At 45.6% G+C, this 18180-nt stretch overlaps 1 protein-coding gene across 2 annotated transcripts in view; it reads right to left on the reverse strand.

The window, feature by feature from the left end:
- Positions 1-3036: 3036 nt before the first annotated feature.
- The window catches only part of sdccag8 (SHH signaling and ciliogenesis regulator sdccag8), a 52637-nt gene continuing 37493 nt past the window's right edge, over positions 3037-18180 (reverse strand). Inside the window, exons 16-18 of one of the 2 annotated variants that reach the window (XM_021576365.2) lie at positions 15410-15541; positions 5058-5184; positions 3037-3493 (exon numbers count right to left, since the gene is read on the reverse strand). In XM_021576365.2, coding sequence (XP_021432040.2) covers positions 3452-3493; positions 5058-5184; positions 15410-15541 — 301 coding nt within the window. In that variant the 3' untranslated portion in view covers positions 3037-3451. Of the gene's footprint in view, positions 3494-5057; positions 5185-10356; positions 11473-15409; positions 15542-18180 lie in introns of those variants that run through there. The other variant, XM_036956115.1, reaches the window with a different exon arrangement.

Below are 18180 nucleotides of genomic sequence, written 5' to 3' on the forward strand. Positions count from 1 at the left end.
GCATGGCTGAGGCAGTGTGTTTGACCATGAGTATCCATGACATGAGGCATTCTCCACTGTGGTGCTCTCAGTCAGAGATGCTCCTCACACTGAGTCCTGAGATCACCCAGACCTGCTCTCTGCCATCAGCACCATCATTAACCCTACCTCTACTGCTGCCCATTACACACATACAGGGCATTCAGAAAGTATTCAGACCGCTTGACGTTTTCCACATTTTGTTATTCTAAAATGTATTAAATTACATGTTTAACATGTAAATTAACATGTTCCTCGTCAATCTACACACATTATGACAAGGTGAAAACAGATTTTTATAAATGTTTACACATTTAAAATAAAAAAAACTGATACCATATTTACATAAGTATTCAGACCCTTTGCTATGAGACTCGAAGTTGAGCTCAGGTGAACCCTGTTTCCATTGATCATCCTTGAGATGTTTCTACAACTTGATTGGAGTCCACCTGTGGTAAATTCAATTTAGTGTACATGATTTGAAAAGGCACATACCTGTCTATATAAAGGTCCCACAGTTGACAGAGCAAAAACCAAGCCATGAGATCGAAGGAATTGTTCGTAGAGCTTCGAGACAGGATTGTGTCGAGGCACAGATCTGGCAATGGTACCAAAAAATGGTCTGCAGCATTGAAGGTCCCCAAGAACACAGTGGCCTCCATCATTCTTAAATGAAAGAAGTTTGGAACCACCAAGCTCTTCCTAGAGCTGGCCGCTCTGCCAAACTGAGCAATCGGGGGAGAAGGGCCTTGGTCAGGGAGGTGACAAAGAACCCGATGGTCACTCTGACAGGGCTCCAGAGTTCCTCTGTGGACATGCGAAAACCTTCCAGAAGGACAACCATTTCTGCAGCACTCCACCAATCAGGCCTTTATGGTAGAGTGGCCAGACGGAAGCCACTCCTCAGTAAAAGGCACATGACAGCCCACTTGGAGTTTGCCAAAAGGCACCTAAAGGACTCACATACCATGAGAAACAGATTCTCTGGTCTGATGAAACCAAGATTGAACTATTTGGGCTGAATGCCAAGTGTCATGTCTGGAGGAAACCTGACACCATCCCTAAGGTGAAGCATGGTGGTGGCAGCATCATGCTGTGGGGGTATTTTCAGGGACTGGGAGACCAGTCAGGATTGAGGGAAAGATGAATGGAGCAATATACAGCGAGATCCTTGATTAAAACCTACTCCAGTGCACTCAGCCCCAGTATGAGGTCCTAAGGTTCACCGTCCAACAGGACAACCAACCTAACCACACAGCCAAGACAACGCAGGAATGACTTTGGGACAAGTCTCAATGTCCTTGAGTGGCCCAGCCAGAGCCCGGACTTGAACCCAATCGAACATCTCTAGAGAGACCTGAAAATAGCTGTGCAGCCACGCTCCCCATCCAACCTGACAGAGCTTGAGAGGATGTGCAGAGAAGAATGGGAGAAACTCCCCAAATGGGCCAAGCTTGTAGCGTCATACCCAAGAAGGCTGTAATCGCTGCCAAAGGTGCTTCAACAAAGCGCTGAGTAAAGGGTCTAAATACTTAAGTAAATGTGATATATATACACTCAGCAAAAAAATAAACATCCCTTTTTCAGGACCCTGTCTTTCAAAGATAATTCGTAAAAATCCAAATAACTTCACAGATCGTCATTGTAAAGGGTTTAAACACTGTTTCCCATGCTTGTTCAATAAACAATTAACGACCGTTCCACAGGTGCATGTTCATTAAGACACTAACAGCTTACAGACGGTAGGCAATTAAGGTCACACTTCATTATGAAAACTTAGGACACTAAAGAGGCCTTTCTACTGACTCAAAAACAGGATCCTTGCTAATCTGCGTGAACGTGACTTAGGCATGCTGCAAGGAGGCATGAGGACTGCAGATGTGGCCAGGGTAATAAATTGCCATGTCCGTACTGTGAGAAGCCTAAAACAGCGCTACAGGGAGACAGGACGGACAGCTGATCATCCTCGCAGTGGTAGACCACGTGTAACAACACCTGCACAAGATTGGTACATCCGAACATCACACCTGCGGGACAGGTACAGGATGGTAACAACAACTGCCAGAGTTACACCAGGAACGCACAATCCCTCCATCAGTGCTCAGACTGTCCGCAATAGGCTGAGAGAGGCTGGACTGAGGGCTTGTAGGCCTGTTGTAAGGCAGGTCCTCACCAGACATCATTGGCAACAACGTCGCCTATGGGCACAAACCCAGTCGCTGGACCGTACTGGTAAAAAGGGATCTTCACTGACGAGTCACGGTTTTGTCTCACCAGGGGTTATGGTCGGCGTTGCGTTTATCGTCGAAGGAATGAGCATTACTCCGAGGCCTGTACTCTGGAGCGGAATTGATTTGGAGGTGGAGGGTCCACCATGGTCTGGGGTGGTGTGTCACAGGATTATCGGACTGAGCTGGTTGTCATTGCAGGCAATCTCAACGCTGTGCGTTACAGGGAAGACATCCTCCTTCATCGTGGTACCCTTCCTGCAGGCTCATCCTGACATGACCCTCCAGCATGACAATGCCACCAGCCATACTGCTCGTTCTGTGCGTGATTTCCTGCATGACAGGATTGTCAGTGTTCTGCCATGGCCAGTGAAGAGCCCGGATCTCAAACCCATTGAGTACGTCTGGGACCTGTTGGACCGGAGGGTGAGGGCTAGGGCCATTCCCCCCAGAAATGTCAGGGAACTTGCAGGTGCCTCGGTGGAAGAGTGGGGTAACATCTCACAGCAAGAACTGGCAAATCTGGTGCAGTCCATGAGGAGGAGATGCACTGCAGTACTTAATGCAGCTGGTGACTGTTACTTTTTATTTTGACCCCCCCTTTGTTCAGGGACACATTATTACATGTCTGTGGAACTTGTTCAGTTTGTCTCAGTTGTTGAATCTTATGTTCATACAAATATTTACACATGTTAAGTTAGTTTGCTGAAAATAAATGCAGTTGACAGTGAGAAGACGTTTCTTTTTTTGCTGAGTTGATATAGATATATGGAGATAGATATTTATTTATTTTTGTACCCGTTTTTGCTTTGTCATTATGTGGTATTGTGTGTAGATTTGAGGAAAAATAACAATTTAATCAATTTTAGAACAGGACTGTAATGTGAAAAGTCATGGGGTCTGAATACTTTCTGCATGTATCAAAACATCAACCTGAGCGTCTACGCTCACATCATTTTTATAGAATAATAACTGAATTGGTCCCTATTTCTACAGTAGGAAACCACCATTATGAGGAAAGGAGGAAACCTAGTCAGTTGGACAACTGAATGCATTGAACTGAAATGTGTCTTCCGCATTTAGAGGTGCAGGGAGCTGCCTTAACATCCACGGCGCCCGGGGAACAGTCGGTTAAAACTGCCTTTCTCAGGGGCAGAACGACAGATTTTTACTGTCACTAAGCTTCAGTCAAGATGAAGAGGATGTCATGTGGACAAGGTGTCAGGTCTCCTAGAACCAGCAGGTAACTGGGGAAACAAAGAGGAAATTAAAGAGCAAAAACACACCTGGACACAGGCCTCTAAATTGGGACTATTTTGTCTGCATATGCTCCTAAATATTTGGCTGTGCGACCTGGAATTTGAATTTGGGAGGACCAGTGCCTAGAAAAAAAGAATAACTGGCCAGATAATTACTGTTGTAATGATTAGGCTTCACTGTACTGCTGTTTCCGAGTGCCCAAGAGAAAAAATATTTGTTACCGTTGTGGTTGCACCCTTACTATAGACAAAAGGGCTTGTTTCTATCCCAAACCGTTCAGAAGTTACCCCATAGTACCGTCACTACCCTTCTTTATTTCCCTGAAGCAATGGCAGGCCGCATTTTACATTTTAGTAGACGCGCTTATCCAGAGAGACTAACAGGACCAATTATGGTTAAGTGCCTTTCTCAAGGGCACGTCAACAGATTTTTCACCTGGTCGGCTCGGGGATTCGAACCAGCGACCTTTCATTTACTTGCCCTTAAGCGCTAGGTTTAACCTTAAACTGTCACAGGGCATTAATCATTTGTTTACACGTTGTTCAGTCATGTTACCTCATTAACAACCTGGTAACTTCAGTATATCCAAACTTTTGGGAGCACAGAAGAAAGGAAAAGGGACAGCTTCTTCAGGAGAGCAATGATTGAATGACAGATCTCTTGCATGCCATCACTCACAAAACGTGACTTTCAATGTAAAAACCTAATATTACCAAAATGACTCATTTCAATAACAGGCATTTGTATCAACATTGTAGATTTTATAATCAAAAATGTCTTCACAGGTTTGCATATTAGTTTCTAGGGTACACCATTTGTTTCAACAGTAGCTAGACTTCATAATATAGGCCCAAGAATACAGGCTGTACCTTAATCAATTTTTCTTTTTTTAATCAGATTTTCTGGGGCTCCTGAATTTTATGCTGCTCCTAACTAACTAAGTTGGGAGCACCAGTGATACAATTTGTTTAAAAAATGTAGAGCCATGACTGGACACATTGCTGGAGTTCACATATTACTAGAGCCTCAGCCAGTATTGATTCAGGTTTTCGCCCTCAGTTAAGATTGACTCAAATGGCACTATCCTGGAATGACTGTGCGGTTCTGTTCAGCAACACATTGGTGGTTCTTAGAGTAATGCTCAGAGGGGAATCCAGAAGTGCTAACGCTGATAAAAACAACAGCCTGGCAGCATTAGAGCAGCTGAGAACAGAGGCACTCGGCAGGGCTCTCCTCCATCTCCTTAAGCTCTTAAGAATGTCAGCCTCTGTCTCTCCCTCTCTGTCTGACACGCCTTTAGCAGCAATCTGGAAGAGCATCTGTGGAGCGCCTAGTCTTGCGTGATGTGCGGCCCTGGCTACCAGCTGTTGTGGCGCTTGTGTGACGCCTTCTCTCTTTCTCTCGCTCTCTCTCACTCACTCTTGCCCTCTCTCTGAGTGATAGTGTGGCCTCGTCTCTGTGGTTCGGGTGCAGGGGTGAGCTGTACCCAGCACCATCTATAGAGATGAACAGTAAATTCAGTGTAGATGACAACCATGGTTCTGACTGTACCTGTATGCGTAGGTTCTGCATCTCTCCAGTGAGGAGGTGGCGCTCCTGCATCAACAGGTTCTGTTTGGCAAGCAGCTCCATCACCTGCTGGGCACTGGACTGACTGTGCTGGTCCAACTGCTGCAGTCTACAGGATACACACACACACAGTGAACACAGCACAGTAGTCAATGCAACACCTTGTATAATGTACAATTCAACACAATCTTTTCCGACACGTATGATGAACAAGATGAATATGATAGACAAAGTAGATTGATAAAAATAATAGAATTGAGCAACAGATCCAGTTATTTTATTTTTATTAAACTAGGCAAGTCCGTTAAGAACAAATTCGTATTTACAATGACAGCCTACCAGAAGGCAAAAGGCCTCTTGCGGGGACGGGGGTGGGGGGGCTAGGATTAAAAATAAAAATATAGGACAACACACACATCATGACGAGAGACACCACAAAACTACATAAAGCGAGACTAAGACAACACAACATTGTAGCAACACCACATGACAACAGCACAAAATGGAGGACTCATATTGAAAATATATTTGATGATCTTTGTCATCAGAGGTATATGATGTATAGTTATAAAACTAAGGGGCAAGACAATGCCAAATACCCCTCAGAAGAAGAGGCCTCCCTCTTCCCAGTGTGTCCCAATACAAAGGGTCCATTCAGCTGAGGCTGGGGAGGCCCTCAACGTCCAACAAACACATCAGATCAGCCCAACTAAACATGGCCCCTCCCCCATAACACAGAGCTAACTCACACGCGAGGAATGCTTTACATTAGCATAAGTGGACCGCTAAACACAGGATAGGCTATCCGTATAGTAGTGAGAATGGGATGGCTATAGCTTATTATTTGACTGTCCATGGGCTATAGTTATCCACCATCATGGGTCCTTGGATCAGATGAGATCCAGGTCAGGTCCCAGTGTCCTAGATCCCACAGGAGGGCACGTCGCCAGGGCCATGGTGGAGCTGAGGAGGGGCCCGGGTGCCCAGGGAGGGGATGTACTCCTTGAGCACAGTAGGCGCCATGCGAGGGGAGGCCTCTAGCTGTTGCTGAAGGGGGGAGACAGATGCCCCTCTCCTTCTGGCTGGGGCAGTGCCGTCTGTGCAGTGGGAAGGAAGGCAGAGCAGGCGGCCCCCGCTTCCCCCCCGTGAGAGCTGGAGCACGCGGGCCCTCCTTGGCCCTCCCCGTCCCCGGCTGCACTGGCCAGCTTGTCCCGGGCTCAGGCCCTGCTGCGCTGGAGGCTGGAGCTGCTGCCTCCCCCTCGCCTGGCCTCCAGAGCCTGGCAACGAGCTGTCAGATCTGGGGATGCAGCCTGCGTCAGCCGGCCCCCGCCCCCACACGGACACACAGCAGGGTGGACACCGCCACGTTAGACACCCAGCTCCGGAGCCCCGCAGAGCCATGGATGGAAACACTCCACAGGACTGACGTGGGGGAGGAGAATGACTTTTCAGAGGTTTTCAAGAGGTTTGACGCAGTGAGATGTCTAGATGGTAAACTTTGAAAACGGGTACATTTTGTAATGAAAATCTCTTTTGTATGATGCATCTTGCTGCCATTTGAGTCGTGATGACGAGGCCATCAAATGGACATAATAACATTCTTATTATGGATGACATTTGATGTTTTTGCATATCATTGAAATGAGTGCTGAACATTACGCTGGACTGTACTGTACTGCAAACGTACTATAGGAGTGTGAGGGACATTTTGAAATGCCACAAGACAAGCCGGTTAATAGGAGCAGCTAAGAAATTGAACATAATTCTTGTAGAGACCTTGGTATTATTTTAAAGTGGTTAAAAAAAACATTGCCCATAAATATGATAAATGATCAATTTTGTTACATTTTCCAGAGGAATTTGAATTTCCTTCAGGTGATAAAAGGTTATGACCCTGTTATAACAGCACTCTTGTGAAAGGCCAACCTGCAGCAGCAGTCAAGAGTGGCAGCCAAGATGTATTTTAAGATGTCAGTGAAAATGCCATGCGTATTAAACCACTTAAACAGGTTGTGTAATTCTGTAACTAATGCTTTCACCAACACAACACCTTACCTCGCCACTTCAGGAACCCTGCTGTTTCAATCTGACACATTAGCCTATTAATTACACAATCCTCCTGACCTTAATCCAGCTCCAAAACCACCTTTGTCTTCACCCCCCAAGCCCAGCCCCCTCAACCCCAACCCAGCCGCCTCAACCCCAAGCCCCACCGCCTCAACCTCAACCCAGGCGCCTCAACCCCCAGCCCCGGCGCCTCAACCCCAAGCCAGCCGCCTCAACCCCAACCCAGGCGCCTCAACCCCAACCCAGAGCACTGGGGAGGGGTGAGGCAAGAGGTTGAAAGGGGGGTTTAAAGCTCAAACTGAAGAAAAAGGCGAACTCCTCCTCCGAAGAAGCAATCACAATGGGGGTCTGATTAAATTAGGGGCCCGTCCAGCAGCCAAAGCAGCAAATCCAATAACTGCCCTACATTTACTGGCACACAACTTAATTAGGTTTTTAATACAGCTTAGCGCTGGGCTCTCCCCCTGCCCAGGCTGGCTGGCTGGATGACTGGCTGGCCAGTGCCCACTGCTGCCTGTGCTCTGCCCACTGCTGGTTGGGTGGAGGGGCGGGTGGATGGATGGCAGAGATGGCCGAGCTCAGGCCTCCCCGCTGACCTGGTGAAAGGACACCATCTGCTGGCTCCCAGGCTAACTGAAGACAGGATGGATGCACTGAGAGACACACACACGCGCGCACACACACACACTCCCTAAAAGCAACAGCAAATTATCAATCTGTCTTTTTTCTTTTTAAATATGAAACCAAACTTTTTGAAGCTGATCTGCCAAATGTGCCTTGATTTACAAGCACCTTCCAATGTGTACACTTCCATCCAGCCAGCCAGGCAAAATCTGATTATCGCTCTTATGGACACTTAATCTCTCTCACACACACACACACACACACACACACACACACACACACACACACACCTCTGCAACAGAGACCTGCCGTCGCCCACAGCTTGTGCCTAAGTTCCCAGGTGATGCTGTTTGTTTGTTTGTTTACAGGATGGAGGCTAGCGGTGGAACAGAGGAGACTCTTCAGGTTTGTATAACAAAGTGTGGAGCAGCACTGCTGTGTGGCCTACAGCGATGTTCCAGGGGGGAACCTAGTGTCTGTGTCTCTGTGTGTACTGAGGAACCTGCAGACGGCACACCGGCTCAGCTCGAGGAGCGGGGAGCGTACGGTAAGCCCAGTCTCACAGGCTGAGCCTGGCCCTGCTGTGGCCTGGGGATGTGCGGCTGGCTCTAGTTACACTGGGAGGCTCTAGTCTACTCTACTCTTCATTTACCCAGCTCTAGTCTAGTCTCTTCATTTACCCAGCTCTAGTCTCTTAATTTACCCAGCTCTAGTCTCTTAATTTACCCAGCTCTAGTCTCTTCATTTACCCAGCTCTAGTCTCTTCATTTACCCAGCTCTAGTCTCTTCATTTACCCAGCTCTAGTCTCTTCATTTACCCAGCTCTAGTCTCTTCATTTACCCAGCTCTAGTCTCTTCATTTACCCAGCTCTAGTCTCTTCATTTACCCAGCTCTAGTCTAGTCTCTTCATTTACCCAGCTCTAGTCTAGTCTCTTCATTTACCCAGCTCTAGTCTCTTCATTTACCCAGCTCTAGTCTCTTCATTTACCCAGCTCTAGTCTAGTCTCTTCATTTACCCAGCTCTAGTCTAGTCTCTTCATTTACCCAGCTCTAGTCTAGTCTCTTCATTTACCCAGCTCTAGTCTAGTCTCTTCATTTACCCAGCTCTAGTCTACTTTCTTCATTTACCCAGCTCTAGTCTACTCTCTTCATTTACCCAGCTCTAGTCTACTCTCTTAATTTACCCAGCTCTAGTCTACTCTCTTCATTTACCCAGCTCTAGTCTACTCTCTTCATTTACCCAGCTCTAGTCTACTCTCTTCATTTACCCAGCTCTAGTCTCTTCATTTACCCAGCTCTAGTCTAGTCTCTTCATTTACCCAGCTCTAGTCTAGTCTCTTCATTTACCCAGCTCTAGTCTAGTCTCTTCATTTACCCAGCTCTAGTCTGGTCTCTTCATTTACCCAGCTCTAGTCTCTTCATTTACCCAGCTCTAGTCTAGTCTCTTCATTTACCCAGCTCTAGTCTCTTCATTTACCCAGCTCTAGTCTACTCTCTTCATTTACCCAGCTCTAGTCTAGTCTCTTCATTTACCCAGCTCTAGTCTAGTCTCTTCATTTACCCAGCTCTAGTCTCTTCATTTACCCAGCTCTAGTCTAGTCTCTTCATTTACCCAGCTCTAGTCTAGTCTCTTCATTTACCCAGCTCTAGTCTAGTCTCTTCATTTACCCAGCTCTAGTCTAGTCTCTTCATTTACCCAGCTCTAGTCTAGTCTCTTCATTTACCCAGCTCTAGTCTAGTCTCTTCATTTACCCAGCTCTAGTCTAGTCTCTTCATTTACCCAGCTCTAGTCTACTCTCTTCATTTACCCAGCTCTAGTCTACTCTCTTCATTTACCCAGCTCTAGTCTACTCTCTTCATTTACCCAGCTCTAGTCTACTCTCTTCATTTACCCAGCTCTAGTCTACTCTCTTCATTTACCCAGCTCTAGTCTAGTCTCTTCATTTACCCAGCTCTAGTCTAGTCTCTTCATTTACCCAGCTCTAGTCTCTTCATTTACCCAGCTCTAGTCTCTTCATTTACCCAGCTCTAGTCTAGTCTCTTCATTTACCCAGCTCTAGTCTCTTCATTTACCCAGCTCTAGTCTCTTCATTTACCCAGCTCTAGTCTAGTCTCTTCATTTACCCAGCTCTAGTCTCTTCATTTACCCAGCTCTAGTCTACTCTCTTCATTTACCCAGCTCTAGTCTCTTCATTTACCCAGCTCTAGTCTAGTCTCTTCATTTACCCAGCTCTAGTCTACTCTCTTCATTTACCCAGCTCTAGTCTACTCTCTTCATTTACCCAGCTCTAGTCTACTCTCTTCATTTACCCAGCTCTAGTCTACTCTCTTCATTTACCCAGCTCTAGTCTAGTCTCTTCATTTACCCAGCTCTAGTCTAGTCTCTTCATTTACCCAGCTCTAGTCTACCTCCTGCTTGGCACAACCCAATATCACCTGAGAAGGATGGTTTTTCAGAGGTGTGTTGGCTCGGCTTGTCCAACAGTTGAGAAAACACACACAGGTCCAGGAATTTACAAACTGGTTTATTAAAACAGTGGGGGGGGGGGGGGGGGGGGGTTGCCTAAGGCCGGTTTAGACCGCATTAATAAGAACACCACTCTTTCCCCATATCAGAGGAGTGTCCTGGAAATAAATTATATCCTGGAAACTTCTTTGGAACTGAATACTGTAGTATAACATTAGGACCATCCGAACAACTCCAGTTAAACCTATAGAATACAACTTGGTGAGGATAGAAGTCTGAATTTGGCATCACTTTGCACTAACATAAGGGACATTATACGGTCACAGGAAAAAGCATATCTCCTTAGCAAGAGTCTGACCCATGTTCAATCTGTCATTATGCAATATTCATTTGAATGGGAGTAGATGAACCACCACTAACAACCCAGCCCAGATTGGGGATCATGGGGGATAGAGGGTGAGGAGAGGGGGTGAAGAATGAAGGCAGACTGCCTTGGCTTGCCTGGTTAAAACCATACCGCCAGGGGCAGCACGACTACAGCTGCTCAGCACCCCACCTCACCCCCCTTAAAAGAAACCTTACCCACCCCAGCTCAGCCCAACCTACCCTGCCTAAGCCTAAACCTGGCATGGCACAGGGGTGGGTGGAGTGTATGCCCGGAGGCCATGATGAATATCATACCCCCAACCTGTTAGGAATAGACTGGCCCGTTGTTGATCATGGTACCTTTATTAGATTGATTTAATATCTTTAATCCATGTAATTATTGGCATAATGAATAGCTCACGTAGACAACAGAACAGTGGATTTGCTGACACAGTCCTGGTCTCCAATAGAACACAAGCTAAACACAGCATCCAGTCTTCCTAAAAAATAAAAAATAAAACTTGACCTTTTTTAGATACTCCCAATAAAAACAATGTCTGGTGGTAAAAATGAGCCAAAATAACCACAGTAATGTAACGACAAACTGTTACACAAAACAAAACTCCAAAATAACAAACTAAACCAATGAAAGTCATAGTTCTAAAAGAGCTAATGTTGCTGTTTTAGTTGGTTTTGTGGACGGTGTGACGCTGAGAGGTCTGTTGATGTGATGCTCTGGTTAGTAACACAGCTCTCCAGCTTGCATGCCTCTGGGAAGCGGCCCGGCGTACAGCATCGGAGCTGTAAAGCCACCGTTTGACAATGCTATTTCAGCAGGCCGCCCAGCCTCAGCCCCAGGCTACACAGGCCAGCTGGGTGAGACAGAGAGGCAGAGCAAGGGATGGAAGGATACAGAGCGAGAGAGGGAGCATCAGTGCCACCCAGAGGGAGAAAGGAGAACAACGAGCCCATACTGAAGAGTAAAGGGAACTCAGGCTGGAAGACTGTCCTGATATAGCCTCTGATATGCTGATTCCATTTCTATCTCATATTTTCACAAACGTGAACATTGTATGATTATTTCGATTAAGGAAAAACATGAAGGGTGAAAAACCACATGGTCTAAAACTGTCTTGCTGTACTGTACCCCCCCATTCTGCTCACACCGTACTGTACCCCCCCATTCTGCTCACACCGTACTGTACCCCCCATTCTGCTCACACCGTACTGTACCCCCCCATTCTGCTCACACCGTACTGTACCCCCCCATTCTGCTCACACCGTACTGTACCCCCCATTCTGCTCACACCGTACTGTACCCCCCATTCTGCTCACACCGTACTGTACCCCCCCATTCTGCTCACACCGTACTGTACCCCCCATTCTGCTCACACCGTACTGTACCCCCCCATTCTGCTCACACCGTACTGTACCCCCCATTCTGCTCACACCGTACTGTACCCCCCATTCTGCTCACACCGTACTGTACCCCCCCCATTCTGCTCACACCGTACTGTACCCCCCCATTCTGCTCACACCGTACTGTACCCCATTCTGCTCACATCGTACTGTACCCCCCCATTCTGCTCACATATTAGTAAATTAACTGAAATGGAGGTCAGATTAATCAAGTATAATAACCACTCCTCTAGGATCACAATAGACAAATCATCTCCCCCCTCGCGCTTCTCTCTCTCTCACACACAACCCCTTCTGCATCTTCCTTACCTCTGCCAACTTCATTTGCAAATGAAAAGTTTGAGGAGCGTCTTCTTGTTTTGGGGAGATGGCAGCACAGTGTGTGTTGGGGGGAGAAGATGGGGTGGGAGGAGAAGAGGAGGGGGTGGGTGGCAGAGAACCAGATGAAGCAGCCCTCGCCTGGGGGCCTTCGGTCTCCCCCAGCAGCGGCAAGGCTGTTCCCGGACCGTCGTCCACCGTTTGTTCTATTATCCAATCTCCTGGAGCCTTTTGCCCAACACAGCTCCAACAACTGCCTGCACCTCTTCCACACATAGCCCTCCATCTCTCTCTCTCTTCTACTCCAGACACGCACACCACCTTTCTTTATGGGGCCATATGGCTGACAGAAGCCAGTAGATTTAGCGGCACATCTGCGTATGCATTACTGCTCTCCTTAAAGGGCCGTGATGCAAGACGCCAGTGTGTGTTTGTCAGAGTGTTGGTGATAATTGCTGAAGGAGCATGCTGGCAGGGGGTGAAGGGACGGTGTGGCACTTGGTGCAGACGGGCAGAAGTGCGGTTAAAACAACAACTGAAGCGACGGGGCAGAGCAGTGGTGTACACACAACATTTTAAAGTGTATTGGTGTACAACCTAAACCCTGAACAACTTTTCAATTCACTTATGTAGCTTCGTTTCTTGAAGATAATTTCTATACACATGTCAATGTAATGATAAATCTGTTTAGAGTTTGATAGATTACACAGTGCACAGGTGAGAAAGCGGTGTCAATAGGACTGGAGTGCGCTTGATTAAGCTACAGTTGTAACTCCCGGACTTAATTGCATTCCTGTTGAGGAAGGAAAAATCTGCCTGCTGCTGAATCTCGTCTATCATCCAACTAATTATTGCTTTCTATAGACACTCAAACATGAGGAACAGAACACACGACGATACTGAAACAATTCAAACATGTCATTATATTATTTACCCAATTACTTCATTACAAAGATGCTCACCAGGAACTTGTTTTTCTCTCTCGAAAGAATCATTCACAATTTGGCAGTTTTATAACTGACTCCATACTGTGTAAACCTATCCAATTCAAGAATCTATCTATTCATTGCATATAATTCAATTCAATATATTGATTGAATCATTTGATTCATCTTCAACTACACATCACACAAATGCTTCAGAAACAAGTTTTCCTTATGCAATTTATAGGATACATCCGCTGTCAGTTAGTCCAAGTCTTACACTATAAAATATTGCTTTACATGAGAGTCCTTGGATCATAAGATAGTCATTTAGGAAAATTACATCTGGAATACTAACTAAATCAAATTTTCTGAATAGATAATACCTACTCTATTAAAATGTTTTAGTTTTAATTCAATGCGGTTAACCCTTTATCACAACAGTGTTTTAATGAGTTATACTATTATATTCTTGATGAATCATTTTGATTATGATATCATTTTCATCATAATTAAAAACAGAGCCTCAAATCAGGAGCTGTGTTTAAAATGTGTCTTGAATAAAATGACAGATCAAATATCAAACCACAATGCAACATGTTAGTTCCTGATACATTCTCTGAACAAAATGTTGTTATAGCCAGATAACTAGGCTGTGTTTCAAATCATTAAATTGTGTTCCATACAATATATATCGTGATGCATACTTTGTGTCTCGGACATCTCTCCCCAATCTCCGGGCAAAAAACACAGAAATACTATAATAAATAAATAAATGCAGGAGCGAAAACATTGTGTGCTAAAACCCCTGTGTAGCTTGGCATTCTCTCCCCAAATGTAAAAATAAATCAAGCTGATTTTCCAAATGTTTCATACGCGCCACGCTGTTGCAGCTCTTCACAGCACAGATTGCGCTCAATGTAGAATATGTGAGAGCGGCAGAGCCTTGGTTATTTGCATGTTGGGTGAACCCATTTGCACCTGCTTGTTAACACGTACACCTTAACCCCGTGTGCCAGGGCAGCATGCCCGCTGTGCCACCTATTCCCAGAGCACCGAACACACAGGAGAATCACCCTTAGCATAGTGCTGCTGGGATTAGTGAGGAAGGGAACTTGGCAAAACACCAGAATCTCAAACTAAATGCCTCACGCGTCATAATGGTTCTCATAATTGTACGCAGCCACATCTCCACTTCATTAACAACAGAGATCTTGTTTTACATTTGTGAGGTAGGTACATTAAAGATGAAACCAGGCTCCAGATTTCTCTCGATCCTTTCAATGCAATCACAACAGACAAGAACTGCCATCACTGTAAATAAGTACCTATACGTCTTCGCCGTAAAAACAAAGCTCGCCTTCAAGGTTCAATTACAGTGCTCAAACAAGATTCACCAAACATAACTGATAGTACATCTCAATTGGAAAGAAAAAATTACACATTTTAAATTTCTACACACCTGTAGAAAACAGAACTCTATTCTCCCACTGTGTCTCCTGCAATATGGGGATTCACAACGTGAACAACGTCACAGACCGTACAGCTGCGATTCTCTCTCAACTTCTTTTTACCTATTGTTTTTCATCCCGGCACGTTTTTGACAGTGGGTGTTAAACAATATGTAGTGCTACGTTGGGAGCGGGGGTGGGGGGGCGGGCGGGGGATACAGGCTCCTAGAAGAATCCTCAGTGGAGCGCCGAAGCACGGAGCTGACGCCCACACACCCTCACCCACGTGGCACTGCCAGGCTGTGTGCCAAGCGGCCCTGGGCTCAGCGCTGTGGGCCGTATAGTAAGTTCTGTATACCCTCCCGAGTCAGATGGGAAGAGGCCCCCGCAACACAACAGTCTTTAAAAAGACTACTGTAGACCAGATACTGTGCTACTGTACTGACCACTAGTGCATACACTGTACTGTATCTCTACCGCCGGGATGTTTAGACTTCAAATTCTTTTCACTCTTCATCTCCTCCTTTCAACAAGTCCTTTAATCGCTACAGTACTCCAACATGAGAGCGATTGATCCTAGATCCTAGAAAATCAATTCGCACTTCATGGCTTAGCAATATCCTTCCATAATCCATATCAGCTATCCCTGTGCTTGTGTAGACCAGTGTGTGTGTGTGTGTGTGTTCGCGAGTTAATACCTGTTCTTCATGCGCTGGTGCATCCTCCCATGTTGTACACACTGCTCTTCCATCTCTGTACAGCGAGCTCTCAGCTTCCCAACACTCTCTTCCAGATGATCCTTCTCCAGGGAGAGCTGCTCCACCTCACGCCTGTCAACCACACATACAAATACATTTTTACAATTGTTGCTTTTAACGGCATTGAGTGTTCAGCTATCAGTCTTGCCAGAGATGTAATTTTGTTGCCAACCAGGGGTGTGTTCAGTTTGTTTCAATAATCTGCTACGTTGCGTGACAGTTGGTATTGAATGACACGTTTCCCCAAAACAGTGTGCACTGTTCTTCAATAGTGAAGTACGTTTGCTGTAGGCTGTAGTGGAGCAGGTGGAGAACGTCAAGTTCCTCTGTGTCCACATCACTAAGGAATGAACATGGTCCACACACACCAACACAGTCGTGAAAAAGGCATGGCAATGCCTCTTCCCCCTCAGGAAGCTGAAAAGATTTGGCATGGGCCCTCAGATCCTCAAAAAGTTCTACAGCTGCACCATCGAGAGCATCTTGACTTGGGTTGCAAAAAATCCAGGAATGTTCAATAAATTCCCTGGTTTTCCAGAAATCCTGGTTGGAAGATTCCGGATTTCCTGTTTATTCCCTCCTGATTCTGGGAATCGTCCAACTGGGATTTCGGGAAAATGTGGTCATTTATTGAAAGTTCCCAGAAATGTGCAACACCAATTTTGACTGGCTGCATCACCGCTTGGTATGGCAACTGCTTGGCATCCAACCGCAAGGCTCTACAGAGGTTCATGTGTACGGCCCAGTACATCACTGGGGCTGAGCTCCCTGCCATCCAGGACCTCTATACCAGGCGGTGTCAGAGGAAGGTCCTAAAAATAATCAAAGACTCCTGCCAACCAAGTCATACACGGTTCTCTCTGCTACCGCACAGCAAGTGGTACCATTGCACCAAGTCTGGAACCAACAGGACACTGAACAGCTTCTACCCCCCCAGGCCATAAGACTGTTAAATAGTTAGTTCAATAGTTAACCAAATAGCTACCTGGATTATCTGTATTGCACTAACCTTTTTGACTCATCACATACCCTGCTGCTACTGCTTATTATCTATCCTGTTACCTATTCACTTTACCCCTACCTATATGTACATATCTACCTCAATGACCTCGTACCCCTGCACATCGACTCAGTACTGGTACCCTGTGTATATAGCCAAGTTATCATCGACTCAGTACTGGTACCCTGTGTATATAGCCAAGTTATCATCGACTCAGTACTGGTACCCTGTGTATATAGCCAAGTTATCATCGACTCAGTACTGGTACCCTGTGTATACAGCCAAGTTATCATCGACTCAGTACTGATACCCTGTGTATATAGCCAAGTTATCATTGACTCAGTACTGGTACCCTGTGTATATAGCCAAGTTATCATCGACTCAGTACTGGTACCCTGTGTATACAGCCAAGTTATCATAAACTCAGTACTGGTACCCTGTGTATAGAGCCAAGTTATCGTTACTCATTGTGTATTTATTCCTTGTGTTATTATCTTTCTATAACTGATCTATTGTTTCTCTCTGCATTGTAGGGAAGGGCCCGTAAATAAGCATTTCACTGTTAGTCTACAACTATGAAGCATGTGACAAATAACATTTGATTTGTACTGAATTCACACTAAGTGAATAAACGGTTTTACCACCATTAATTTTTTTTGCAGAGTTTCCAAAAGGTGAATAGCCAGGTTGTTGAAACCTTAAGGATTCTCTCATAAACAGCAACAACAGTGCTCCAACTCTGCCAAGTCTACCCCATTAGGTGATAGCGATCGCTCATTTCTTCAACTGTGTGATCCGAGAGAAGGCTGCTGCCATAGCTATGAATGACATTTAGCCAGTAGGTTGTTCAATTATTTACAGACAAATTATTTCCCTTATAATTCACTGTATCACAATTCCAGTGGGTCAGAAGTTTACACACACTAAGTTGACTGTGCCTTTAAACAGCTTGGAAAATTCCAGAAAATTATGTCATGGCTTTAGAAGCTTCTGATAGGCTAATTGACATCATTTCTGTCAATTGGAGTTGTACCTGTTGATGTATTTCAAGGCCTTCCTTCAAACTTAGTGCCTCTTTGCTTGACATCATGAGGAAATAAAATTAAAAAGACATCACAAAAAAAAAAATGGTAGACCTCCACAACTCTGGTTCATCCTTAGGAGCAATTTCCAAATGCCTGAAGGTAGCACGTTCATCTGTACAAACAATAGTATGCAAGTATAAACACCATGGGACCACGCAGCCGTCATACCACTCAGGAAGGAGACGCGTTCTGTCTCCTAGAGATGAATGTACTTTGGTGCAAAAAGTGCAAATCAATCCCAGAACAACAGCAAAGGACCTTGTGAAGATGCTGGAGGAAACGGGTACAAAAGTATCTATATCCACAGTAAAACCAGCCCTATATCGACATTACCTGAAAGGCCGCTCAGCAAGGAAGAAGCCACTGCTTCAAAACCACCATAAAAAATCCAGACTATGGTTTGAACTGCACATGGGGACAAAGATTGTACTTTTTGGAGAACAAAAATATAACTGTTTGGCCATAATGACCATCGTTATGCTTGGAGGAAAAGGGGGGAGGGTTGCAAGCCGTCCATCCCAACTGTGAAGCACGGGGGTGGCAGCATCATGTTGTGGGGGTGCTTTGCTGCAGGAGGGACTGGTGTACTTCACAAAATAGATGGCATCATGAGGGAGTGAAAATTA

Source organism: Oncorhynchus mykiss, chromosome 20, assembly GCF_013265735.2.
Source record: "Oncorhynchus mykiss isolate Arlee chromosome 20, USDA_OmykA_1.1, whole genome shotgun sequence".
Lineage (NCBI taxonomy): Eukaryota > Metazoa > Chordata > Actinopteri > Salmoniformes > Salmonidae > Oncorhynchus > Oncorhynchus mykiss.